The sequence below is a fragment of the Hemicordylus capensis genome, chromosome 1, assembly GCF_027244095.1.
Source record: "Hemicordylus capensis ecotype Gifberg chromosome 1, rHemCap1.1.pri, whole genome shotgun sequence".
NCBI lineage: Eukaryota > Metazoa > Chordata > Lepidosauria > Squamata > Cordylidae > Hemicordylus > Hemicordylus capensis.
The window spans coordinates 410103413-410130514 of NC_069657.1; the positions used below are offsets into that span (position 1 = coordinate 410103413).

General features: G+C 48.6%; 1 protein-coding gene across 14 annotated transcripts in view; it reads right to left on the reverse strand.

The window, feature by feature from the left end:
* DNAH14 (dynein axonemal heavy chain 14) overlaps positions 1-27102 on the reverse strand; it is a 477343-nt gene that overhangs the window by 345044 nt on the left and 105197 nt on the right. For all 14 annotated transcript variants that reach the window (XM_053307834.1, XM_053307849.1, XM_053307840.1 and 11 more), the window contains 3 exons: positions 18552-18600; positions 10086-10183; positions 4015-4187 (listed from right to left, as the gene is read on the reverse strand). In XM_053307834.1, the coding sequence (XP_053163809.1) occupies positions 4015-4187; positions 10086-10183; positions 18552-18600 (320 nt within the window). The remainder of the gene's footprint in view (positions 1-4014; positions 4188-10085; positions 10184-18551; positions 18601-27102) is intronic.

Genomic DNA, 27102 nt, shown 5'->3' on the forward strand with positions numbered 1-27102 from the left:
TTATCATTGCACATTATTAGCGATTACTAATCTGTGCCCCCACCTTGTTGCTCACCCCAGGTTGGCTGACTCTAACTTCATAGTAGTGGGCACTCTCCTTTGATTGGCGCACCAGTGACCCTGGTGACAGGCCCTGCTCATGAGTAAGCCTAGGGAGTTCAAACCCCCCCCCCACAAAAGGGAACAGGTTTGCCCCCCTTCCCCAAACCTTCTATGCAAAATAGAACCTTACTACTCATGTTGCCACCTGCAGTGTTTGTGCTTGTGAACATACATCATTGCCACTTCATTATCAGGAAACAAAGCACTTAATGCCCGTCCTGTCAGAAATTCCCCTCCTGGTGATGTGATGGGGTGCCCTGCTTATGCTGCTTGCTGATGGTGGGCTATCCCTTTCTTGAGAGAGCCAGTCTACTGGGGAGGACCATGGTGTACTAACCCTTCAGACTGCATGCTCACAGGTTGAGCTAACCCGACAAAAGAGGCCCCGCTTGTATGGGGCCCCAACATGCCGTGGAAAAACATAGAACTTAAATGCTGCCAACCCCCCCCCCAAACCCTTCACTATGAAGCCTTGCATGCAACCAAAGGGGATTTTGATGCTCCATGTGTCAGAGCTTGGCCGCATTGGTGGACGGATCTTTAAACCCTTCCAAAGTTCCTGGGTTCAATCTGGTGCCAGAGTGGGGATTCGCAGGAGAGGGGTGCCCCGATTCCCAGAGCCCCCAGGAGAGCAGGGTTGCTGTTTGGGGGCACTAGCAAGGGTGCACATGTCCAGACAGGCTGACAGGGGGCACGCTTTGACAGCTATTTGGTGGCAGTCGCCAAGACAGGAAGAGCAGTTGCCAGGGTACCCATCCCCCACGCTCAATATAGATACCCAAAGGCCTGTCACTATTGTGAGCGAGTGATCTGTGGGAAAGGGGGGTGTCTTGCTATCCGGCATCATGTCTGAATTTGTTTTGCAAGTCTCTCCCCTCCCCTTAGATGGTCCTTCTCATGAGTTGTGAGGGGATGTCCCATGGCCTGGCACCTTCGCGAGTGAGCAGTCTGCTCAGAATCAGCATCCATCATCATTACAGATGTTGAATCATTTCTTTCACTGGAGCAATGCTGATTCTGCTGCCCGGCCCTTCTCATGAGTAAGCCTAGGGACTGCAAACCCCCAAAGGGGAGGGGGCTGTGCCCCCCTTCGCCAACCTTTCTGTGGAAATAAATAGAACTTGGCTGCTTTAGAATCCCTGGCTGTGGCTGCCTTTTCATCCCTTCCCTGGGCACCCCCCGCATCCATTTGTTCAGATCCAGGAGCTGTGACGGGGTGCCCCACTTATGTTGCCACCTGGAGTGTTTGTGAACATACATCATTTTTGCTTCCTTCTCAGGGAACAAAGCACTTCACACCCATCCAGTAACCCCATCCGCTTGCCTTCCTGCTTTCCAGGTGCAGGGAGCGAGGTACAGAGTGGGAAGAGGGAATGAGCCTGTGTGTGTGTGTCATATGACAGGCTGACAAGGCAGGGATGCAACATACTGGGCAACTCCATAGCTGTGAAGTGACAGGAGACAAGCCTGTTATTCAGAGAGGCAGCCAGCAATTCAGAGAGGTCATCCAATGTGACCGAACTTTAACAGTTCTGTATGGAGGAGTGGGCAAATATTGCTCCGTCTAGATGTGCAAGGTTGATAGAGAAGTATCCCAACAGACTCAAGGCTGTTATTAAAGCAAAAGGTGGTTCAACAAAATATTGACATTGGGGGGGGTGATCCTTTTTCAATCTCAGTAATTCTTGTTTTTTATTTCTGACACTTTTTCTGGACTGTAATTGTGATGTTTTTCAGTTGGATGTTATAGGTTGCATTGGATAAGTACAGCTGGTGAAGGGAATTTTCTTTGTGTTTTCATTTCAGGATGTAAGGGAACCAGAATTTAAGGTCTATCAAAGGAGGTGATTCTTTCCTATACCCACTGTAATGGTGCAGCCATCAAAGTGGAGAGCACTAGAGACAAGCTCCACTCCTCCATTGTCTGGCAGACTGGAGGATAGAGATTGTTCAACCCCCTCAGGAAACGCTTACAGTCAGGATAGGAGAAGGTAGTCTTGCCATCCTTTCCTGCATTCTGTGATGAAATTGCTGCTAGGTGCACTTTCACAGAGAAATCGCCGTGCCCTGACTGCTTCAGTGAATTCAAATACATAAGAACCTGTTTAACGGTAACGGGTTTTGGATCAAATCTATGTGTGAAAGTATAGGATTTTAATAGCTTCCACTTACAGGTATAAGACTTCCTAGTAGAGGCCTTATGTGCATTTAGCAATATCTTCTTTAAAATCCTATCCTTCACATTGTTAGCGTCAGCATTCAGGGGTTTTGATGCAACAGTAGGCTCCTGTCGTGTGAGAGCAAATCCAGCTGCAGTGGTAAGCATTGAGTCCCACAAGACAGGTAGCGCAACATTGCAAACTACTGCTGATGTGGCCACCATGGTGCCACTAAAATGCAGCGCACCCACTCCTGCAGAAGTTTTGCTAGCATTCTGGTCATTAGTGGCCGAGGCAGAAAATTATAGGCCAAAGTGCCTCTCCACGACCTCTGGAAGGCATTTCCCAATGAAAGACACCCCACACCTGCTCGAGAGCAGTAGGCTGTCAATTTCTGATTCTCTTTGGTTGCAAAGAGGTCTATGGTTGGGGTTGCCCAATGGTGAAACACTTGCTGCATGTACTCCTGATGAATTTGTGGGCTTGAATGCCTAGAGACACATGGCTGAGGTTGTCTGCAGTAACACTGTACTTAGCCATAGGGTGTGTGTGATTCAGAACACACCAGTCCCAGATCTGGATCTTCAAGGTGCATAGGGAGTGGGAAACAGTTCCGCCTTACCTGTTCAACTACGCAATGGCAGTGGTGTTGTCCAACTCCACCTGCACCACTTTACAATTTGGCTTTAAATTTGGCTGTCCAAATTTGGTCGAAACAAAGAGGGGAACCACATCTGAAGGGGCCTTGTTCTCAGACGAGCATATAGAACAGTTGCGTTACATGACGCCATAAGGCCCAGCAGACGCTGAACCTGATGTGCACATTAATGAGGCTTGTCCCAAAACAGATCTCTCATTAAATGAAAAAAATGAAGGGAGTCAGAGCTCTAACTGCAAAATAAACAGCCGCGTTTGGTGTGCGACATGCTTAAAGTCCCACAAGGAGCTTGAGAATTCTGCCCCATGAAATCCTGCACAGGTGCAGTATAGGGATGTGCTCAAAACTGGAAAACTTGGTTCAGTTCTAGGGACACTACAGCCGGTCCCAGCCCAAACCAGTTTGGGTCCAGCTTGGGGAATGGCAGATTTACCACCACTATGGGACTTTGAGGGGTCCTTCCATGGCCATGAGAGGATCTCTGAGGTCCCCCTCACCCCAGCGGCCTCCCCCAGTCATATTCAGCTTATTTTGGACCATGTTCAGCACATTTTGGGCCATTTCTGACCCGTTACAGGCCTCTCTGTGCTGGCAGCAGCCATTTGGGAGGCTGCAGCACATACACACTTGGCCATCTGCATGGCCAAGTAGCCTCAAAAATGGCTACCATCAGTGCAGAGAAATGGCTACCATCAGCGCAGGCTGAAAGGGGCTGAAAATTAGCCGGGGGAGGCCGGCAGGGGGAGAGGGAACCTTAGGAGACACCCTATGGCTGCAGCACCACCACCCTGAAGTCCCGCAATGGTGGTAAACATATTTTTAAACCCAAACCAGCCCTGGATCGGACGGGCAGGTTCGGCTCCACCTCAAGCCAAACCAGGCCCTGTCTGGCTTGAGGGCTCAAATATCACACAGATCACTTTAAAGATTCTCTCATTTAATCTCATCTACTGCCTTCAATGTGGGAAAATACTGCCATGGGAACTGGTGCAATTAAACAATTATTTGTTGCTGAACAGTGACCCAATCATTTCTTTGAAAAATATACTTTTGGCATTCAAATATTACTCTTATATGGTTTATTTTTTAACATACTTTGCTTTGGTAATCTGGATCTGTTCCTAGGATGAGATCATAGTTTGGCCATGTCGCTATAAACTGTTCTGGTTCAGGATCAATGTTAGTCTCATATTGCTGCATTATTTTATGTAATGATTGAGTGATGAAGATAGACAGCCGAACATCTTGAGAAAATGGCACAATCTGATCTAATGAGAGATAATTCAATGGTATTTACACACACATAAATCTTTTATAAAGCAATCCAAAATAAAGACCACATTCCATACAATTTTACGACTAGTCCTTGGCATCCGTAGGACTTTTTAACTATCTTTAATCAGCAAAAACTACTTTGGGAACATGGACAACTTTTAACCAATGATCTTGCCTGTAATACGTAACTGATGACCTTTGAGTAGTCTTTGTGCATCACACGAATGGGATTGTGCCTACACAATCAACCCTTCAGGAAACTTCCTCCAGATGGTCTGACATTACACTCACATGCCCAGCATGACTGTTAGGGGAGGGCAGTTAGATTGTTGGCACTTCAGTCCATGGAAGACCACTGCAGGCAGACTGATCAGCCAAGAACAAAGGACATATTATATATAAATAAGTGAGAATAAAGGAAAATGTCCTCTATAGTGGGGTAGGTGGGTGGATTTCACAAGGTGATTTAACAAGGACCACTCAGATGAATCATTGGTTATAGATAAGCAACTTGTTTATATTTGTTGTGGTCCTCTGTACATTCAGACTAATGGGAGCTTAGCTGAGCTACAAAGAGGAGAGCAGGGGATTTCCCACTCAGCAAATTTACTTCAAAGTTCCTCGGGAGTGGTGGGTGTGCACTCGCACATTAGAGGGATTTACCTTGAAGTCCCTGAGAGGTATCGGGGAGCACTCCATACACAATTTGGGTTTTTCTCGGCGCATTGGAGCTTAGCCTAAATAATCCCCATGCTAACAAGTTCTACTTTCTATGGAAGCTTTTCGGAGTACTTCAAAGTACCCCAACGTTTCTTCTGAGATGTACTGTATGAAGGGGTGATAGTGATAGAGTGGCAACTTTTTTCTTTGCATTTTTTCGATTCTTTTTTTTTGCTGGGTGATCTTATGGAACACCAGCAAAACCACTGTCTTTGCTGAGTCTGTGGTCTTCCACAAGACCACTGACCACTGGTGGGGGGATAAAATATATATAGAAAAAGATCTGTGCACTCACCTCCATGCTTCTCTGCCCACCCAGCTGGCTTGGCTTGCTATCCCCGCCTCCTCTGCAGAGGCGTCTGGCCAGGAGGGCAGGTGGGGCGGGGTGGGATGGAGTGAGGCCACCAGGTGGGTGATCATGTAGAATGAAAACCAAGGTGTTTTTCAAATTTTAAAAATTGTTTTTAATGTTTTATATTTGTTGAAATGAAAGTTTTTAGAAGCGTACACCATGCATGTGCGATAGGGCAGGGAAGGAGATGTGGAATCCCGCCTACTCTAGAACGCCATTGATCAGAGAAAGACCCAGGAGCAAGTGCTATGAACGGTACATGGGAAAAAATTGAAAGGAATGGAGCGGACACTACATTAAAACAGTCCTTTGTGAACTCCCCCAGAATTGTTAATTTGGGTTCAGGCTGTGGCTTCTTTGCGACTATGATTAGTCACGTAATCCTGCAATTAAGCCTGCCATCTGTGAAGGCCCCTGGTGAATACAGCAATACCTGCTTCAAAAGCCCCAGTCCAAAGGATAAAACTGCTGCTAATTTCATCCAGCACATACTGCTTTATAAGAGGTGATGAAGAGATTTTTTTATGAGACTCCCAAAAAGTTGAGAAATATGCCAGGAAATATGCCAGGGAGGCATTGAACCATTAGATGATGAGGGAGTGAAAGGGATTATTTAAGAGGATTTGGAGATTGTAGAGAAGCTAAACGTGTTCTTTACATCTGTCTTCATGGCAGAGGATAGTGAGTGTATACCTGTGCCTGAACCGAGCTTCTCCGGGACAGAGGCTAAAGAACTAAGTCAGACAGAGGTGATGAGAGATGATGTTCTAAACTGTCTGGAAAAATTAAAAACTAACAAATCATCCAACCAGATGGCATCCACATGAGAGTCCTTAGAGAACTCAAATGTGAAACTGCCAACCTCCCTGAAAAAATATATGACTTAGCCTTACAATCAGGCTCTATATCAGAAGACTGGAAAGTAGCCAATGTAACACCAATTTTCAAAAAGGGATCCAAGAGGCTTTACAGACAGCTTCTACCCCGAATCTCCTTCGGGAGAGAGAGTGTGCATTCACACACCAGCCAAACTTGCCCCAAAGTCCCTTGGAGATTCTTGGACCCACTCCAAACACGTCGGGCTTTGTCTTGCTAATTCTAGCTTATCTCAAGGTATTTTCAGGTTTTAAAAATGCTGGTTTTAAGGTATCTTTTCTGAAAACCCCAGAGTAAATAGGGAGAGGCACTGATGTAGAATCATTAGCACATTAAGGATACTCTCTTTACAAATGAAGATGTAGCTCTTCAGTACTCTCTCCCTCTCCCCTGCCTCCTCATTGCCTAGAAGGAAAACACAAAGGAAAACATGTGAACTTGCATCAAAAGCAAACCCAAGAGCAGAGGGGAGGGGCTGCTTCCCTCAAAGTCATGAGTGTGCTTTGAAGTGCCTTCGCTCAACATTTACCCCACAGCATGAAGCCATGTGCGAATAACTCCCAGGGGGGATCCAGAAAATTGCAGTTAGTTAGCTTAACATCTGTTCTGGACAAATTGATGGAAAGCATTCTCCAAGAAAGAATGTCTTTCCAAGAAAGGAAAGCTGATAGAAATCATTCTCCAAGATAAAATTGTTAAGCATATAGAATAACATGCCCTGCTGAATGAAAATCAGCATGGCTTTTGCAAAGGGAAATCTTGCCTCACCAACCTTTTGAAGTTATTTGAGAGTGTCAACAAGTGTGTGGATCAAGGTGATCCAGTTGACATAGTCTACTTGGACTTTCAAAAAGCTTTCAACAAAGTTCCTCATCAAACACTCTTGAGAAAACTTAGCAGTCATGTGATAAGGGGGCAGGTTCATGTATCGATCGGTAACTGGTTGAAGGATAGGGAACAGAGGGTAGGAATAAATTGACAGTTCTCTAAATGGAAGTAAGTAAGAAGTGGGGTGTCCCAGGGATCTGTACTGGGACTAGTGCTTTTTAATTTATTCATAAATAATCTAGAAGTTGTGGTAAGCAGTGAGGTGGTCAGATTTGCAGATGATACCAAACTATTTAGAGTAGTGAAATCCACAGCAGATTGTGAGAAGCACCAAAAGGATCTCTCCAAAGTGAGGAAGTGGGCAGCAAAATGTCAGATGCAGTTCCATGTAAGCAAGTGTAAAGTGATGCATACTGGGATAAAAAAAAAACCAGCTTCACATATACTGTATGCTGATGGGATCTGAGCTATTAGTGACTGATCAGGAGAGGGATCTGGGGGTCGTGGTCGACAGCTCGTTGAAAGTGTTGACTCAATAGGCGGCAGCTGTGAAAAATGCCAATTCCATGCAATGGATCATTAGGAATGAGATTGAAAATAAAACTGCTAATATCATAGTGCCCTTATAGAATATATGGTGTGGCCACGTTTGGAATATTGTGTACAGTTCTGGTCACCATACCTCAGAAAGGACATTACAGAACTGGAGAAGGTGTAGCAGATGGCAACCAAGATGATTAGGGGCCTAGAGCATCGTCCTCTAACCAATTTGAACCAAATTTGGAATCGCTGTAGTTATTGACACACAGGGACCAGGGGCGTAACTACTATTAGGCAAGGGGAGGCGGCTGCCTGGGGGCCCCCATGCCTCGAGGGGCCCCCCAGAGGCAAGTCATATGAGGCAAGTCACATAACTATATATTGTGAAGTGTGTGTGTGTGTGTGTGTATCAGCAAGGGGCCCATTTTAAAATTTTGTCTCTGGGCCCACTCCAGCCTTGTTACGCCCCTGACAGGGACACTTCAATGGTGCAGTTTGTAATGATGAATCTACTCCGATCCAAGATAACAGGCACATGGACATTTGAGGCACTGGAAATCTAACTTGTGGACCTAAATTTGCACCAAATTTAGTCCAGATGTAGAGAAAGGAAAGTAGGATGATTAGTTCTTATTAGAACAAGTTGTAATTAATTTTAAACCCAGTCAGCTCACCAGGCAACAGGGAGGGATGACTCAGTGATCATTCCTCCCACATGAGTTGGTTGGCTGGGTCTGTTCCTTACAGTTATATCTGGCTAATTTTGGAATTGACCGGTGCTTTTTAATTTGTTCAGAAATTATCGGAAGTTAGGGGTGAGCAATGAGGTGGTCGGGTTTGCCGATGACAGCAAGTTATTCCCAGTTATTACGTAATTTAATGTAAATATAAATATAACGATACTAGGAAAAAGTTACTTCCTCAGAACCAGTTTTCTCTTGTGTCCATAATTTTTAGTAAAAGGGATTCTTTTGTTCTCTCTCTCTCACACACACTCACAAAAAAGAGGAGGAGGAGGAAGAGCAGTAGCAGCAGCCCAGCTGGATCGTGTAAAGGTCTATCTAGTCCAGCATCCTGTTTCCTCACAGTGGCCAGCTGGATACCTCTGGAAAGCCCACAAGCAGGAGACAAAGGCATTTCCCCTCTCCCATATCTGAACCTGGGAGGTAGTTGGAGGTAGCATACAGCCATTACCATGAGCAATTTAATATGCTCTAATTCTCTTTATTTCAGTCAGCGATCAGCATGAGATTAAAACAAATGTAGAAGAGAAAATTTTTTATATATATACTAGTATTTTTAAGCCCGTTTAAATAACGGGCGCTAGTAGGGTTGTACAGACACGTTTGTAAGAGCCTACTTTCCATGTAACAGCTGTACTTGGGAACCTGGAGAGCTTCTTATAACATGGGTCCATCTAGCTCCTATCTGGAGATGAGTGGGGGCCCTTTTCTGAGAGTACTGCCCCACTCTCCCTCCCTCCCCCCGCCCCTCTTGCCCTTCCCCCTACCCCCTGCCTCTCTTGCCCTCCCCCCTCCCCCACTCCCTCCTGCTCTTCCCCCTCTCCCTACATTTTGAAATTTCTTCTTACCGGAAAAGTCCCACTGCCTGGTTCCTTCCCACATAGTCTTAGGCCCGTCGCCCTAACGGGCGCTAAAAGAGTGCCGCCGCGGGCGGGCGGGCCAAGAGTGCTGCCGTCGCTGTGGGCGGCCGGGCAGAGAGTTCTGCCACTGCTGCCAAGAGTGCCGCCCGCCGATGCCGGCCTCCGCGGCCGGTCCGGGCCCTTGGATGGCTGGCCCTGGCTGCCGCCGCCTCGCAGTCTGGCCCTCCGCCGCCTCCGCCACTTCGCGGCCTGGCCCTCTGCCTGCTCTGGCTGAGGCCGCGGCTCTGCCGCCGCCTCAGCCATTTTTCCTCGCCGCCACCTCCTTCTGCCCGTCTCTTCCTTCCCAGTGGCCGAGCCGGACCCGCTGCTGCCGCTCCCCTCCCCGTGGCCAATTCGGACCCGCCGCCGCCTCTGGTCTCCTCCGTCTCTAATGGGGCCGAGTGCGGCCGCCGCCGCCAGCGGGCCGGGCCCAGTCCTCTCGCCGCGGCCGCAGCCGCCATCGGCCCCAGTCACCCCGCTGCGGCCACCGCCGCCAGCAGGCCCAGTCTCCCCGCCGGCGGCCACCAGTGGGCCCAGTCTCCCCGCCGCGGCCGCCTCCCCCCCCCAGTCCTTGGCCCGCCGCTCTCCTCAACATGGCTGCCTGGTGCCTGCGGCCGAGGGAGACACAGGCGCAGAGACACGGGCGGACACCCAAGCCTTTTATTATAGAGGATATATATATATAACATTATTGCAGAATTTAGTGTGTTGCAAATATACACTATAAAACAAGTCGATGTTTTATATAACACCTGAATAAGCCTATTTTGCTCTCCTGGGAAGCCAATCATTCATTTTCCTAATGGGCATCTAAGTGAGCAGATAGCATCAACACTATGTTTAGCACATCATTCATACACCTTCATTGCTAAATAAATATTTATTAAAAAGTAATTATTACACCTAGTTCTTGGCTTATTAGTGACTACATACCAAGGGTGTTTTCTATTCCATCCACAATTCCTTGTAACTGTATGGAAAATTCCCTTCTGTTAGGAATGAGATAAATGTCTGTGCAGAAAGCTGAAGTACTAGAAAAGAAAATAATATATATATTGGCTTAAGAAAATGTAAACACAGCAAAAAGCAACCTTTTGTTGGAAAGTGATATATAAATAGTCATAGTAGTAGTAGCAGCAGCTGCAGCAAAAGCAACTAAAATTGCTAGGTACCATAAAAAACAATGAAGCTTTACACACACAAACACACCATTACAGTGAAATAAATTATATGGGTGGGTTTTGACATACAGAATAGCCACAGTTATTGCTGGCTGTGTCTAGCTGACTGAGTATAGCTGGCTGTAACTGCAGCATGCCGGAATGCTCAAAAACGTGGTTACTTACAGGCCAAAAGCTAACTCTGTTTTGCCTTGCCAACCAACTGCAGTTTTGCCGCTGAAGGGTTACGCCTGACTGCTAACTCAGCTAGAATTGCACTTTCATGCCCATTTCCAAACCTAAGTCATAGAGGTGGCAGCGCAGACCCGCCTGAGGATGTGGCTGCTCCATGCTTTTAGCACTTCTTACTGGCAGCCTCTTGAGAAACTGGCCACATGCCTCTTGTCAGACATGCTGCTATGGAGTTACCAGGCTACAGGGATGCCGCCATACCCCATCCTGGACTGGCCAGCCTGTCAAGCTGCACATCTGCTCGGGGGCACCCCCGATACCCACTCCAACCCTTGCTCCCCACTGGCAAGCAGTAGGGAGAGAGCATGGGGTGACAGGATGGGCACTCAGTGCTTTGCTCTTCAAGAAGGGAGCAACAGTCATGTATGCTGACAAGCACAAACGCTCCAAGTGGCAGCACAAGCAGGACACCCCATCATGACGCCAGGATGGGGGTAAATGGTTTCGCAGGGGGGGCTAAGTACAAAAGGCAGACCCAAGGAGGGAAGCTGGAGCAGCCATGTTCTATTTTTTACACAGAAAGGGCTGGGAAGGGGGGCCCAGCCACTTTCCTGGGTGGGGATATTTCCTCCCTAAGTCTTTGTCATAAGAAGAACTGTCTGTGCGCATTAACTGCAAATGTACAAGTTGTGCTCTAGTTGTGCAAGGTGGTACTCATGCTGTACACTGCAAAGTTGTCATGCCCCCACTCGAGGACATTGGAGAGGAGTGGGAGGCAGGTGACTTACTAGAAAGTAGGGAGGTGTCTGAGGAGGAGCAGGCCCGTAATGTCAATGGGGAGGTAATTGAGACAGGCCAGGGCAAGTGTTTGGAGCAGAAGGGGCCAACAAGGCCAGGTGATCTTTGGATAGAATGGTCAGGATCTGAGCCAGAGTTTGAATGGCCACTATCTCCCCGAGAACGCAGGCGGGAAAAATGTCTATGGCAGCTGGTGGGGGTGGAGTGTTGATTAAGTGCACATGGCTGCTGACTATAAATCAGGCAGCCTGTGCCTTGAACAAACTGCTGGAAACAACACCTCAAATCTGCTTGGGGCTTTTGTTGGAGAGATTGTAACTCTGGAATTTGGGCTTCTCACTCCTCGCTTCTGTTTTCTTGGTGAGACTATTAAACCAGACTATTTAGCAATAAAACTGAAACTTGAGCTACTGGCTATTGTGTCATATATTTCTGGTCAGCGTCTTCCGTCGAGTGAGTTCATGACAAAAGTAGCCCAATGTCCCATGGACCACTCTCTCTTGAGAGTGGAAGGGGAGTGAGGGAGGATGCTCTATGCAGGAAAGCTGCGTGGACAGGCACTTTGGCAAATGCTGTCCTGGTCTCAGCGAATGCCACCAAGCCACTGTCAAACCCTGTACCCTGGCAGCCATCACACCCATGTGTGTGTGCACACCACTGCCCGTGGCCCCAAAGTGGGGGCTAACCATACCAGGGGAGCTGGCAACCAGGGCTCTCCTCTCCCAGGAATCCAAATGCCACAAAATCTGAATATGGTGCCACATCGGACCCAACCCAGGAGCTTTGAATGAGTTTGAAGGTCCACGCCCGATTCGAGCGCCCACTCCTTCCATGTAAGCAGGTATGCCCTAGCAAAAGGCCCCCTCATAACAAGGATAGCCAGCATATGCAGGGCATCCCCTCTACGGCCAGGAAGCCAATATCCTGGGGGCGCTTCTGTCTAGCTTTTAGGGGCTACCACAAGCAGGGATTCAAGAGCAGCAAAGTTCTACTTTTTCTCATGTAAGTTGGGGAAGGGGAGCTCAGCCCCTTCCTCTTTGTGGGGGTTCATGCCTCCCAGACTTACATATGAGCAGGGCCAGGCATCTGGATTGCAGGAATGCACCTCCATTAGAGCCTACACCAAAAACCACAGCTCAAGAGTGCCAGGCCACAGTGACACCCCCAGACAACTCATGAGAAGGAATATCAGAGGGGAGGGGAGAGAATTGCTGAGCGAGAACTCTACTGATGCCTGACAGCAAAACATCCCCCTTCCCCATGGACAGCCTTCTCACGAGAGCGTCAGGCCATAGGGGCTCTAAATAGAGCAAGGTTGCTTTTTGGATGGCAGCCATCGAGAATGGTGCCCTCCATGTCTTGGGGACTCTGGCCAAGCTGATGCAAAAACATGCCCCTTGCCAGCCCACCCACCCATGTGGAAATGTTCTACCCCCTGCATGCATCCCCCATGGGCAGCAGAGCCATCCTGGGGAAGCTGGAAACTGGAGTTCTCTACTCCCAGGAATACCTGTGCCTGGAGATCTGCATATGGCGCCATGCTGGGCTGGACCCAGAAATTTTGAATGTGCTTAAGGGTCCATGCTGCAGCCCCTGAGGAGAGAAGAGCTGGTCTTGAGGAGAGGAGAGGTGGTCTTGTGGTAACAAGCATGACTTGTCCCCTTAGCTAAGCAGGGTCCACCCTGGTCGCATTTAAATGGGAGACTAGAAGTGTGAGCACTGCAAGATATTCCCCTCAGGGGATGGAGCCACACTGGGAAAAGCAGAAGGTTCCAAGTTCCCTCCCTGGCAGCATCTTCAAGATAGGGCTGAGAGACTCCTGTCTGCAACCTTGGAAAAGCTACTGCCAGTCTGTGAAGATAATACTGAGCTAGATGGGCCTATGGTCTGACTCAGTATATGGTAGCTTCCTATGTGTTCCCTGGTCTGCACCTTCCATGCAAATGCTTTGGATGGGGGTGCTATTGGCAGGCTTTGAAAGGCAGCGCCCAGCAGGGAATCCTTAGTAGCCAAGTTCTATCTTTTCCAAAGAGAAATTGGGGAAGGGGGTGCAGCCGTATCCCCTTTTGGGAGGTTCGTGCCCTGCAGGCTTTCCTCCCCCAGATCCTTTTTCAAGGATCCAGCCACCTGACTCAGGGGTAACTGGGCAGGCATGAGAGGGAAAGGCCATGGGGCCACCCCCTGACAAATCATGTGAAGAACCACTGTTGGGGGAGGGGAGAAGAAAGAAATGCCCAGACAAATAATAACTGATTCAAGAGAGCAATACATCTTCTTTTCCCAACTACACCTCTCTCATGAGAGTGTCAGGCCATGGGGCTCTGAATAAAGCCAGTTTGCAGTGTGCAGGTGAGCTGTGGGGAGGGCTATCCTAGAGACTGTTCTCCTTGTCTTGAGGACCGCAGACAGGCTTCTGCAAAACAGTGCCCCCTGCCAGCATGCCTGCCCATGTGTACAAGTGCACCCTTGCCAGCACCCCAGAAAGGCTGAACTGCTATACCAAGATGGCCAGAGAATGATGGCTCCCCTCTCCCATGATTCCCCACACATGGAGATCTGCACATGGTGCACAGACGGAGGAGGACCCAGGATCGTGACTCGGTTTAAAGGTCTGTCCCAGTGTCTCCTCCTCCATTCCCATTGTTGCTTGGTGGGCAGGAGAGGAGGCGCACAACAAACACCACCAGGTCCAGCCAGGCTTGGCAGTGGGTTGCCCAGAACTGTGCGCAGTCCATCTCAGGGTCTTCCTCCACAGGCTCCTCCAAGTACTGGGCAATGCATTGAGCAGCACTGGTGGGCCTGGTAGACCGAGCCTCCCGCAAACCGGGCAAGGTGCCAAGGCACACCTGCTTAAACCACTGGGCTCATTTAGTGGGAGGAACTGCCTGCTGTGCCGCTGCCTGGGATGCCACACAGCTGGACTTGGAAGAAAAAGGGGTGGGAGCTGAAGGGTCGCCCACACTCAGCGGGTGCACCATCACCACCCACCTGGTCTCTGCCAGTCCTAGTGACCTCCTCTTCCCTAACTCTCTAGACCAGGAGGTCCCTCCACCTGGGCAAGTCATCCACGCAAACAACATTGCCCTTGATGGTTGGGTCACATAGACAAGCCAGGACATATTCCTCCCTGTCACCCAACTTCATCGACCAGTCTGTCGACAACCCCGGCCCTCAGCCTTACAGCCAGAGCACACCCCTCTGGTGTGGTCAGCGAAGTCCAGAGTTCACCCATCAGCTTCTCCAGGAGAAGAGCCGCAGGCAGGGCCTGGCTCAGAGGAGTGGTGTTTGCCACACAAGCTCTTTGTGGAAAACAGGAAGGGCTTGAGTGCCAACACCATCTCAGACATGAGCTTCCACTCCACATTGGATAGGTTGCACATGCCCAAGGACTTGTTCCTCACCAAGTCGACAAGGTCCACCTCCTGCTCCAGCAGGCGCTAGAACAAGAGGAAGGTGGAGTTCCATCGGATATCTACATCTGAGGGGATGAGATGTTGTGGAAGCCCATGGACACACTTCTGCTCACAAAGCAGGCATCTGGACTTCTCCCTCCGGAGGAAGTGGGATGCAATCTGGCAGGACTTCTCCACAAGCGTAGCCATGGCAGCAACAGCACCTACCATGGGGCGGCAATGTTCCCTCAATGCCTTCGCCTCCTTGAGGCCAAGGGCATCCCTGACAGTCAGGTGGAGCATGTGTGCCATGCAGCAGATGTTCACACACTACAATACTGACTCTACTGCCACAGTGACGTTGGACCCATTGTCTGTGACAATGAAGCCCCGTGAGAGGTGTGGCAACCCACCGATCCACTCTTCAATTTGACGACAGAGTACGGCTGCCACCTCCTCCTTGGTGTGCTTGACATCCAAGGTCTCCACGTGCAAGACAGCCCACCTGTGCCGAAATGCGGTGTGGGACACTCTGGAGCCAGAGGCAGCACTGGAGGTCCCTTCTCTCCAGACCCCACCACTGGGCAGTCAGGGCCAGGAAAGCAGCATGCATCCCACTCTCTCTGTTCCACAGATCAGTAGCAAAATGCACACTGGTGCCAGCCGGTGCTGCACACAACATGGCTGACATGAGCTCCCTGGACCACCTGTACAGGGAGGGGACCACGTTCTGGCTGAACTCACTCTGTTCCACAGATCAGTAGTGAAATGCACACTGGTGCCAGCTGGTGCTGCACACAGCATGGCTGACATGAGCTCCCTGGGCCACCAGTACAGGGAGGGGACCACGTTCTGGCTGAATATGGTCCTTGAGGGGATAGTGTAGTCGGGTGCTAGCAGCTGGAGTATCCAGTGGAAGCCGGAGTTCTCGACCACCTGAAACGGTTGGTCATCAGTGGCCATCATCTCCATCAGGCGGGTGTGGAGACTTGGGTCCATGTGACCAGGGCGCTTCTTGCCAGACGACTGCATCCACCACTTGACTAGCAGTGTGCCCTGCTTCATGGAAGCTGATGTACTGCCCTTGTCAGTGCTAGTCACAGGCACATAAGGTGCACTAGCGCTGCCAGTGGAGTCAAGGAGATCTGGGTGATGCCATCACATGTGTTGCCACATGGAGGTTTTCTCCAGATGCTTCGCATCCTTGCCCCAACTGACCTGTGCCCTGCAGTGGACACAGCAAGCAGCAGTTGAGGGACCTTGAGGGACCTCAAAATGCCACCAAACATCATTGCTTTGGGTGGCCTCATATGCCCTGGGTGCCGTCCTGGGCCTCTTGGGGGCTGCTGGTGCTTGCCCACTGCTGTCACCTACCACCCTTCCACAATGTGCGGAAGAAGAAGGGTCCAGCTTCACTGGAGGAGGGGCCGCCCCCTCCACCTCAACAACAGACCCTTACCCCTCAGAGCCAGATTGGGAGGACCCAGCACTAGACTCCACCACAACCTGGGCATCATCAGCCCCCCCCCCACCACTTATTGGCAAGAGGAACATTGGAAGGGCCACAAGAAGAAGGGGAAATCTGGCTGCACTGCCAGCCATCAAGTCCCTGCCCTCTACCCCCACCACAGAAGGAGCTTCCCTGGCAGGAGAGCCCCCCGCACCACCAGGCTCTGCACGGGGTGGCAACACTGGTGGCGCACCACCCGATGGACCTGCCACTGGTCTAGGAACTAGTTCTGCGGCAGCAGGCTCCTCTGGATAAAAGAGCCTTCATGCCATCGCCTCACCTGGGCCAAATAATTTGCTGATGGAGACCTGTGGGACCCCAGGATTCCATCTTCTCTGCCTCCCCCCCACCGCCTCCTGCACCAGCTTGGGGACCCACCTCTGCCTGCCACCCTGCTGTGAGCTTTGCTTGCAACATGGAGGGGCGGGGTTCAAAAAAACCTATTTGGGGAGAAAAACCTTTTTAAAAAATAAAGCCTATGGAGGAACCTTTAAAACAAAAACCTATTGGGGGTAAACTTTTTTTTAAAGAAACCCTATTTAAAGAAAACTCTTTTAAAAACAAGCCTACCCACCCACTCCGCTCACTACAATACAATACAATAAAACACAATGCAATAAAATACACAAGGGTGGGCAACTAAGGGAGAACCTGTAAAAACAAGAAACAACCTGTAAAGAAAAAACACATAAAATATACCTCTCCAAACCCAAACAAAAAGTAATCACTTATCACCTTGTTGTCCTGGAGATCTTTTGCCCCCCACAATGGTCAGGACAAAAAAAAAGGAATTCCAGACCAGTGACAGGCTGGCACAGCCGGGGCGGGGGTAGGGCAGAATGAAGAGCTTTCCAGCTATTTCACCCACCCAAAAAACAAATTAAAAGTAGAAACACTGGGAAAACAAATAAAAAGGCTGGTAGAGGAAAAGGTTGTGGGAATGGGGATGGAAAGGAAAGGGGAGGACAGAGAGGTGCTGGACTCTGGAGCAGGCAATGTGCTAAGCACAGCAAGAAAAGGATTAATGAAGAAAATCACCTGCTCCAGAGAAAACAAGGGGGGAACCCCAAAGAACCCAGAATAAAAGAAAAAACAACTGGCAGTGGCTGCTGAGTTGAGGAGGATCTCAACTCAGCCAACAGATTTAAAAGCAGCAGCCAGTAACCAAAAGCAAAAAAGGTGGGGGAAAGTGGGGACTGGGTTAGGGAAATGGGCCAGAGTGAGGCCAAGGGCAAAGCGCCTGGGCCCCCCGGCCCAGAGGAGAGGGGAGAGAGACAGACAGACACTCACTAACTCACTCAGTGGGGGGGGGATAAAAGCAGCAGAACAAACACACAGCAGAACAGACACACACTGGGGGGGAGATTTAAAGCAGGGTAGAGAAGTGGGGGGGGCAGAGAAACAGGCAGAAGGGAATATGGGATTGGAAACAAAAACACAGCAGTCTGCCAAGCAGACTCTCACCACACCAGCAGCACCAGGCCAGAAGGAAGCCAAGCAGCAACTGCAGCCAGAGTGCTTTTGCTAGGCCAGAGGCTTGGCTTTAAATAGGATTTGAAACTCCCTCCTTTGGGAGCCCCCACCTTTACCCTTCTCCTGGCGAACAGGGTGCCAGTTCTCAAAGACTGGCACAGTGCAGAGCCTACTAGAAAGCCAGACTCATCTGGCCAAACAGGGAAGCAAGAGCTCAGCCTAAGAAATCAAGGAACACAAATCACACAAAATGGAGAACAACATCTAAAATGGCCTCTAGAACCTTCAAACCGGCTCAAACAGGCTCAAACCGAACCTGGCTTGATCAGTTCGAACTCGGACTGGCATTGCCAATGCAATGCCCTGTTTGGTCTGAGTTCAAACCTTCTAAGCGAACCAGTTTGAATTCAAACTGGTTTGCACATCCCTAGTATATTCTTGATGAGAGAAAAAGGTTAAGAAAATTGGTAGCCAGGTAAGGGCCTATGCTTATAGGTAAGAGCTCTGTGGAGTCTGAGTTTGTAGGATTCAATTTCCTATTATCCCATGGTGAATAAATTCAAATTATGTAGCTGAGCTTATTTCCCCATCTTTTTTTCTCTGTACCTCTGTGTGGCTCTGTCTGTGTGTGTGTGTGTGTCTGTCTGTCTGTCTGTCTGTCTGCCTGCCTGCCTGCCAACCAAGGACAGCACTATATACATCTAATGAAGTAAGTAAAACTTGTGCCACAATATATCCATTATGCTTTTACTGCATCAGACTAGCCCTCCAGAAAATGTAATGTTAAAAACATCTAAATAAATATGTGTTCCTTTTGCAGAGAATTAAAATGCAATATGTGGTCTACAAAATAAGGTTTCAAATATTATAATACCTCTCATAGCTGAGCTTTTCATTGTGGTAATCGGAGATGAATTCTGTAACTAGAACAGACAAAAAAGGAAAAGCATTGAATGAAATGGCTTCAAATGCCTTTTTAAAAAATCCTAATGTTAGATATCATATTCCTATAAACAAACTATGGAAAATCTATTGAAGTCCCTAAAAGACAAACAATTAATCAACTGAAAACATGATCAGATATCATTTTTTAAAGGTTAAAAGCAACTGGGGAGAACAGGAATCACACATCAGGGTCACAATGCTTTAGGGAGAAGAAGCTTTACCCTTTCCCCCAGCACTGCTTTGCTTCTCTAAAGTGCTTGCTGCCCAAGGCTACTATGGGTCCACTGAGGAAAATATGCAGGAATCTCTACAGCATATATGTATGTTACTGTAGGACTCTCCCCATGGGGCAAATAGCAGTTTCAGGAAGGTGATTTAGGTCAGGAAAAAGGTTACCCCACCAAGCAGCACATCTCTAACCTAATTGCACCCAACCCCAATTACTCTGAATTTAAGAAAAACACTGATATCAGACCTCCCAATATCATATCTAGTTTGGCCTTAACTCTATGTACATACAGAAAGTAGTAGCAAGCATGAATTGCCCCTTTTGCTAAGCAGGATTCACCCTGGTTTGCATTTGAATGGGAGACTACATGTGTGAGCATGGAAGATATTCCCCTTAGGGCAGGACTGCTCAGCTTCGGCCCTCCTGTAGCTGTTGGCCTACAACTTCCATAATTTCTGGCTATGGACCACTGTGGCTAGGGATTATGGGAGTGGTAGTCCAAAAACAGCTGGAAGGCCAAAGTTGAGCAGCCCTGCCTTAGGGAACTGGGCCACTCTGGGAAGAGCATCTACATGTTTTCATGCAGAAAGTTCCAAGTTCCCTTCTTGGCATCTCCAAAATAGGGCTGGGAGAAACTCCTGCCTACAACCTTGGAAATGTTGCTACCAGTCTGTGTAGACGATACTGAGCTAGATGGACCAATGGTCTGACTTGGTATAAGGCAGCTTATACTATCTTATGCAGAAGAGGGAAACCAAGATGATCAGAGGCCTGGAGCACCTTCGTTATGAGGCAAGGATACATCATCTGGGGCTTTTTAGTTTGAAAAAGAGGTGACTATGGGGAGACATGATAGAACTGTATAAAATTATTCATGGAATGGGGGTCATCCCATGAAACTGAAGGCCAGGAAATTTAGGACCAACAAAAAGAGGTGCTTTTTCACACAGCGCATAATTCCAATTCATAAACATGGGCTCTGCGCCTGCGCAGACCAGTTTCGGGTAGAATTCTTTAGCTCCTTGCGATGCCCTCAACCGCCTCCTGCACGTGCGCTGAAGTACTCATAGAGGCAATTGGGCATCCTCTCTTCAGTTTCTTGAAGGCCGACTAATGATGCCCCCTTGAATCAGTCTGAGTTTCATCCTCTCATGTTTTGCCTGTCTGTCACAGCTAGCACGTCCTAGCCTGCAGTATAGCACGTTTTTCGCTTGCAGTCTGCAGCGGGTATGGTTGGGCGGGTTTTATGAATGTCATGGAATCACTACCAAATCATCTGTTACAGGTAAGCAACCTGTTTAACTGTATAGTGATTCCAGCGACATCCATAAACAAGGGTGAATCATGAGCTACCTCACCGGTGGTGGGATCTGCAAGCTATTGTAAAATTCTCTTCATTACCGCCCTGCCAAACTCTGCCGCTGCTGAAGACCGAAGATCTAATGCATAGTGCTTGACGAAGGTTTGATCCGATGCCCAGGAGGCAGCCAAGCAGATGTCCTTGAATTTGACACCTGACAGATGCGCTGCCAAGGTTGCATAAGCTCTGGTAGAGTGCGCCTTTATAGGTGCTGGCGGAGTCACCTTCTGTAAGTCATATGACACCTTTATGGCCTCCACAAGCCAGAATGACAGACATTGTTGAGAAGGCTGCTGCCCCTTGTGCAGGCCTTTAATAGCCACAAATAAGTGCTTTGTTTTCCTCATCTTTTGTGTTCTCTTCAGGTAGAAAAGGATAGCCTTACGCACATCTAGGGAATGCATAGCGCGCTCTAGAGGCAAGGACAGGTTCCTGAAAAAGGTAGGCAGTATGATATCATTATTGAGGTGGAAATCAGAGATGATTTTTGGTCTAAAGCAGGGATTCTCAAACTTGGGTCCTCAGGTGTTATTGGACTTCAACTCCCATAATCCCCAGCCTCAGTGGCCTTTGCTTGAGGATTATGGGAGTTGGAGTCCAATAACACCTGAGGACCCAAGTTTGAGAATCACTGGTCTAAAGTCAGGATCTAAGCACATGACCACGTTCTCTGGGTAGAACTTAGTATACGGTTCATCCACACGCAGCACCAGTAGCTCGCTGACCCTCTTCGCCGATGTAATGGCAACCAGGAACAAGGTCTTCAAGGTGACCAACTTCAGGATTACGGTAGCCATCAGCTCAAACAATTTTTCCATCAGTGAGGAAAGCACCAGGGAAAGACTCCACTTTTCCACTGGTGCACTAATTGGTGGGTACAGGTTGTTTAACCTTTTCATGAAGTCATTGCATCAAGGGTGCATAAACACTGTCTTGCCATCCCAACCCCTGTGTCAGGATGAAATAGCTGCCAAGTGCACTTTAATGGAGACATTGGCCAATCCTTGCATATTGAGGAAGGTCAGGTAGAATAGCACCTCTCGCAATGAGCCGTCCTTAGGTCTAAAGTGCTTGGACGCTGCATAGGTGGAAAACCTCCTCTATTTGGCCTCGTAGTTCTTTCTAGTGGACTCCTTCCTGTTATTTCTCAAAATCTTTCTTAATAGCCTATCCTCCATGCCGTGAGATTCAGGACGGATAGGTTCGGGTGCAGCAGCTGGCCGTTGTCCTGGGATATCTGATCCGGCCACTGCGGCAGCCTCCTGTGATTTTGGCCAGTGAGGCTGAGCAATTGTGGGAACCATGGTTGTCTGGGTCACCACGGGGCGATGACAATTGCCCTGGTCCTGTCCTGAAGCAACCTGGCCACCACCCTGTTCAGTAGTGGGTATGGTGGAAATAAGTAAAAGGTACTGCAAGTCCAGAGCAACTGGAAGGCATCGCCCTTGAAGCAATTTCCAAGTCCCATCCTGGAGCAGTACTGTCTGTATTTCTTGTTTTGCACAGTGGCAAAGAGGTCGACCATTGGGGTCCCCCACGAGGCGAACAGTTCCTCCAGAAGTGTGGAATTTAGCTCCCATTTGTGCTGTTGTAGAACAGGAGACGTGCTCAAGGCTTCCACAAGCGTGTTGTCTTTGCCCTTTATGTGGATGGCCACCAGATGGGTGTTCTGTGCAATGCACCAGTTCCAGATTTGCAGACTGAGCTGGCAAAGGGGTTTGGACACGGTGCCTCCTTGGTTGTTGATGTATGATATCGCGGTCGTGTTGTCCATCTGCACCAGTATTCTGTGGTTCTCCATGGTGTTTTGGAATTTCTGGAGTGCCTTGTATGCTGCCAACAGCTCCAGGAAGTTTATACGTAAACAGCATTTCTGGGCAGTCCAGCACCCTTGTACCCTCATGTCCTGTAGGTGTGCTCCCCAACCCTGCATAGAGGCATCCGTTGTCAGTGTTAATGTTGGTACTGGTGATCTGAATGGCATCCCCTCTAGGAGGTTTGTGGGGTTCATCCACCATAGTAATGATTTCAGGACTTTTACTGGAATTTCCGGAAACTTGGCTTGAGAGTCCACGTTGGGACAGAAAAACTGCAGGACCAGGTCTGCAGTTTCCTCATTCTGAGTTTTGCATATCGCACCATCAGGTCCAGGAGGCCCTGGATTGTCCTGGCCTTCTGCTGAGGTGCAGCCCTGAATCATCTCACCATTTCACGGATACGCTGGAACCTGACTTACAGCAGGTACGCTCTTTGGCTGTCCATGTCCAGAACTGCACCTATGTATTGCTGTCTCTTGGTCGGTTCCAGATGCAACTTTTCCCAACTGATATTTATCCCTAAGTCTTCCAAGAGGGATGACACAATTCCTATGTGGCCAGTCATCTGTGTCTTCATTTTTTCAGTGATGAGCCAATTGTCCAAGAACGGAAAGTACTGAGACGCCCTGAACCCTCAGATAGGCCACAATCACTGCCATACATTTTGTAAACACCCTTGGGGCTGTTACTAGGCCAAAGGGCCGTACGTTGTACTTTTAGATCTGCATGCCCACTGTAAAGCGTAGGAATTTCCTGTGGTTCACCTGTATCCCGATATGGAAGTAGGCATCTTTGAGATCCAACGTTGCAATCCAACCCTCTCTGTGTAGCAGAGGGAGGATTGCTTGCAACGTTATCATTCGAAACTTTCGCACATCGACATACAAGTTTAACCACCAGAAGTCCATAATCGGGCAAATTCCTCCATTCCCCTTGGGGATCTTGAAATACCTTGAGTAGAAGCCCGTCTGGCTTTGAGCCCACTTCACCGACGAGATCACCTGTTTCTCCAACAGAACTTCAACCTCCTCCCTCAGAGCTGCTGTCTCAGGAGCATACTTCATCCCTGTAAACGCTAGCAGAGTCTTGAATTCTATCGCATAACCCATCTGGATTATGCATAAGACCCATCGGGTCCGATGTTATACGGTGCCATGCTGGGGCATGGATTGCCAGTTTGACTGAATTTCTGGCTAACCCCAAGGAGATGTTGGTCCTTGTGGCGAACGATAGAATGGTAATTGAAGGTGTTGTCGTTCTGTTGAGAATCAGTGGGCTCAGGTACAGGTCAAGGATGCTGCTTGCCTTGCTGGCCCGTTTTATTCCTGTTTTGCTGGTCAGGCCTGTTCTTAGGCGCATATGTTTTGCGATTATAGCAATTATACGGCCTTCTATACTCTTTCCGCTTGTTGCATCAGAAATTACCCTGCTGCCTCTGATAAGGCTGGTATCTGTTGGACATGAACTTCTGCGACATGAAGGTTCTCGTGGTATTCTTGGATTTCTTCCTCTGCTCCATGGTATCATCAGTGGAGTCCGAAAAGAGGCTCTTTCCATCAAAATTCAGAGCCTCAATGCGGTCGCGCATCTCCTGTTGTAAGGAAGTCACCCTTAGCCAAGCATGCCTGCAGAGCATGATCGTAGATGCTAGCGTTCTTGACTCTGACTCAGCCAAGTGCTTTGTATTGGCCAGCTGTTGCCATGTAGCTGTAGTTGTTCACCAAAAGGTGCTCTCAAACTTACGCTGGAACTCTGCAGGAGTGAGCATAGCCCGTTCCTCAAATAGCTTCTAGTGTGTAAATTTCAAGAGGCACGCTGTATAGTTTACTATTTTGATCGACAGGCAGGTTGTGGAGTATGTCCTCCTGCCGAGGACATCCAATTTTCGGCCCTCCTTATCAGACAGCATAGTGTGACGTCGTCCCACTCTGGATGTAGAGGTGCAATCGATAACGAGGGAATTTGGCACAAGGTGTTTGTGCAAATATTCATTCTCCTCCTCCTGGATCCTGTATAGGGTCTCCAACTTTTTAGAGGTTGGGGCAGAAGTCTGCATGACCTCCCAGGCAGACTTTGCGACCTTAGTGATGGCCGGCATCATGGGGAGGTATACAGGTAGGAGTCCAGGTGTCTTTTTCATAAAATTATAGACAGGATTGTCTAGGTCCGAGGTTTTCTGTTTCAAGTCCAGGACTAAAACCTCTGCCATTTCAGCAATATGCTGATGGTATGACTTCATCTCCTCCGTCGGGGAGATCGATGGAGGCACAGATACTTCCTGGTTAGGTTCTGGCAGATGTGTCTCTGAGCCTTCTTTGGTGGAATATGAGGCATAACTGTCCTCATCCAAGGAATCCAAGTAGTCTGTTGGAGGGTGAACGGTAGTCTGAGAATCTGTTATTGAGTCGAATCGTCTCCAAAGGCAGGCACAGTATTATTGTCCTGTCTTCTAGTTGAGGTCTGAGTTGTCTGTGTGGTTGCGCGTAAAGGAGCAGACGGTAATTGTGCGAACAACACCATTCTAGCAGTCGGTCTCGGTGGTGGCAGTATCACCGTCTGGACAGAGAAGTCTCTAACAGGCTATGTCTCAGGCTGCCACTCTGGTGTAACCTGTGTCATGGAATGAGTATGGTGCTGTCTGTGAAGTTGCCATTCCTTGTATAGCGAGTATTCTTCGGGTAACAGCGTAACAGGATTGTCCCTCCATCATCTGTGGGAAAGGGGTGAGGGGGAAGGCATGCAACACCTCTCAGGAAATCTCAAGAGCAAAAGCCGAAGGGGAACTGAAGTAGTGGATGCTGATCGACATAGGGCAATACAATTATGTTCACAGGGCATGCATCCCTTATATGGAATCTAGAAACTCAGGGTAGGGAAATCCTGTGGATAACAGGGCAAAACCAGATAGATGTTTCCTGAGAGGTGCTGCATGCCTCCCCCCTCCTTTTGAGTCATTTTATTTGGTTGCCTTCTCCTTTCCTCCCTTTTATCATACGTCTTTATATCTGGCTTAATTAGGCAGGATCGATGGTTTTGTGATACTAATTAGGGGTGTGCAATTCGGGATTTCGGGTGATTCGGCTCGGACCCGAACCGAATCACCCCTGTTCTGTTTTGTGCCCGAATCTGGGTCACCCGAATCACCCTTGATTCGGTTCAGATTCGGATTTAATCTGAATCCAAATCCAAATCGATTCGGGGGGTAAAAAGGGGCCCAGGGGCAAGATTTTGGGGTGGGGTGGTAGTGCCCAATGGGTAGAGTCTACCACCCCAATTTCAGGGGGATTGGGCAAAATCCTGATTTTTGGTGAATTTTTAAAGTTTTAGTGACTTTGGGGCAGTTCGGGGGCATAGCATGGGATCTGGGCAAAAGGAGTGGGGTGGGGTGGTAGTGCCTAATGGGTGCAGGCTACCACCCCAATTTCAGGGGGATTAGGCAAAGGGCTGATTTTTGGTAAATTTCTGAAAATTTCATGTCTTTGGGGCAGATTGGGGCATATTGGGGCAGAAAGTGGGGCCTGGGGCAGAATGGTGGGGTGGGGTGGTAGTGCCTAATGGGTGGAGCCTACCACCCCAATTTCAGGGGGTTTGGACAAAGGGCTGATTTTTTGAGAATTTTTGAAGTTTTAGTGACTTTGGGGCAGTCTGGGGGCAGAAAGTGGATCTGCCCCAAAATAGTGGGGTGGGGTGGTAGTGCCTAATGGGTGGAGGCTACCACCCCAATTTCAGGGGGATTGGGCAGAGGGCTGATTTTTTGAGAATTTTTGAAGTTTGGGTGTCTTTGGGGCAGATTGGGGGCAGAAAGTGGATCTGCCCCAAAGGAGTGGGGTGGGCTGGTAGATAGTGCCTAATGGCTGGAGGCTACCACCCATCCCCAATTTAAGAGTGATTGGGCAGAGGGGTGAATTATGGTGAATTTATTTGTATGAGGTTTGTCTTCATAAGGTGAAGTGTGCTAAATTGATTACTTCCTCATATTATTCATAGTAATAGAGAGTGTGAAAAAGTGAAAGTGGGGTCATGAGAGTTGTTTATTTGAAAAATAGCTCATTTGCTATGATAGAATGGGAATTCACAGAGGTGTGAATTCCCATTCTACCATAGCAAATGAGATATTTTTCAATTAAACAACTCTCATGACCCCACTTTCACTTTTTCACACTTTCCTTTACTATGAATAATATGAGGAAGTAATCAATTTAGCACACTTCACCTTATGAAGACAAACCTCATACAAATAAATTCACCATAATTCACCCCTCTGCCCAATCACTCTTAAATTGGGGATGGGTGGTAGCCTCCACCCATTAGGCACTATCTACCAGCCCACCCCACTCCTTTGGGGCAGATCCACTTTCTGCCCCCAATCTGCCCCAAAGACACCCAAACTTCAAAAATTCTCAAAAAATCAGCCCTTTGTCCAAACCCCCTGAAATTGGGGTGGTAGGCTCCACCCATTAGGCACTACCACCCCACCCCACCATTCTGCCCCAGGCCCCACTTTCTGCCCCAATATGCCCCAATCTGCCCCAAAGACATGAAATTTTCAGAAATTTACCAAAAATCAGCCCTTTGCCCAATCCCCCTGAAATTGGGGTGGTAGCCTGCACCCATTAGGCACTACCACCCCACCCCACTCCTTTTGCCCAGATCCCATGCTATGCCCCCGAACTGCCCCAAAGTCACTAAAACTTTAAAAAATCGCCAAAAATCAACCGTGAACCAAATCACCCGAATTTTTCATGCCCGAAATTCGGGTGATTCGGCTCGTGCCCGAAAAATATCGGGGGACATCGGGGGTGATTCGGTTTGGCCCCGAATCACCCGAAATTGTTCGTTTCGAAATTTTTTGCACATCCCTAATACTAATGTAGTATGCCCTCAGCTCCCTTTAGTTTAGTTCTGTGGACTCTTTGTCTTTAATGCCTGTTAGGTAATTTATGATCTGTTAACTTGTTCTAATTTATTTTCTGCTGAGTCATTTATTTGCCTGCGCACATGCCTGACTGTGATGTTGATGACGCTGTATACAGCTGTGGGAAGTCTTCTTTAGACTGATATAAATTTGAGAAGC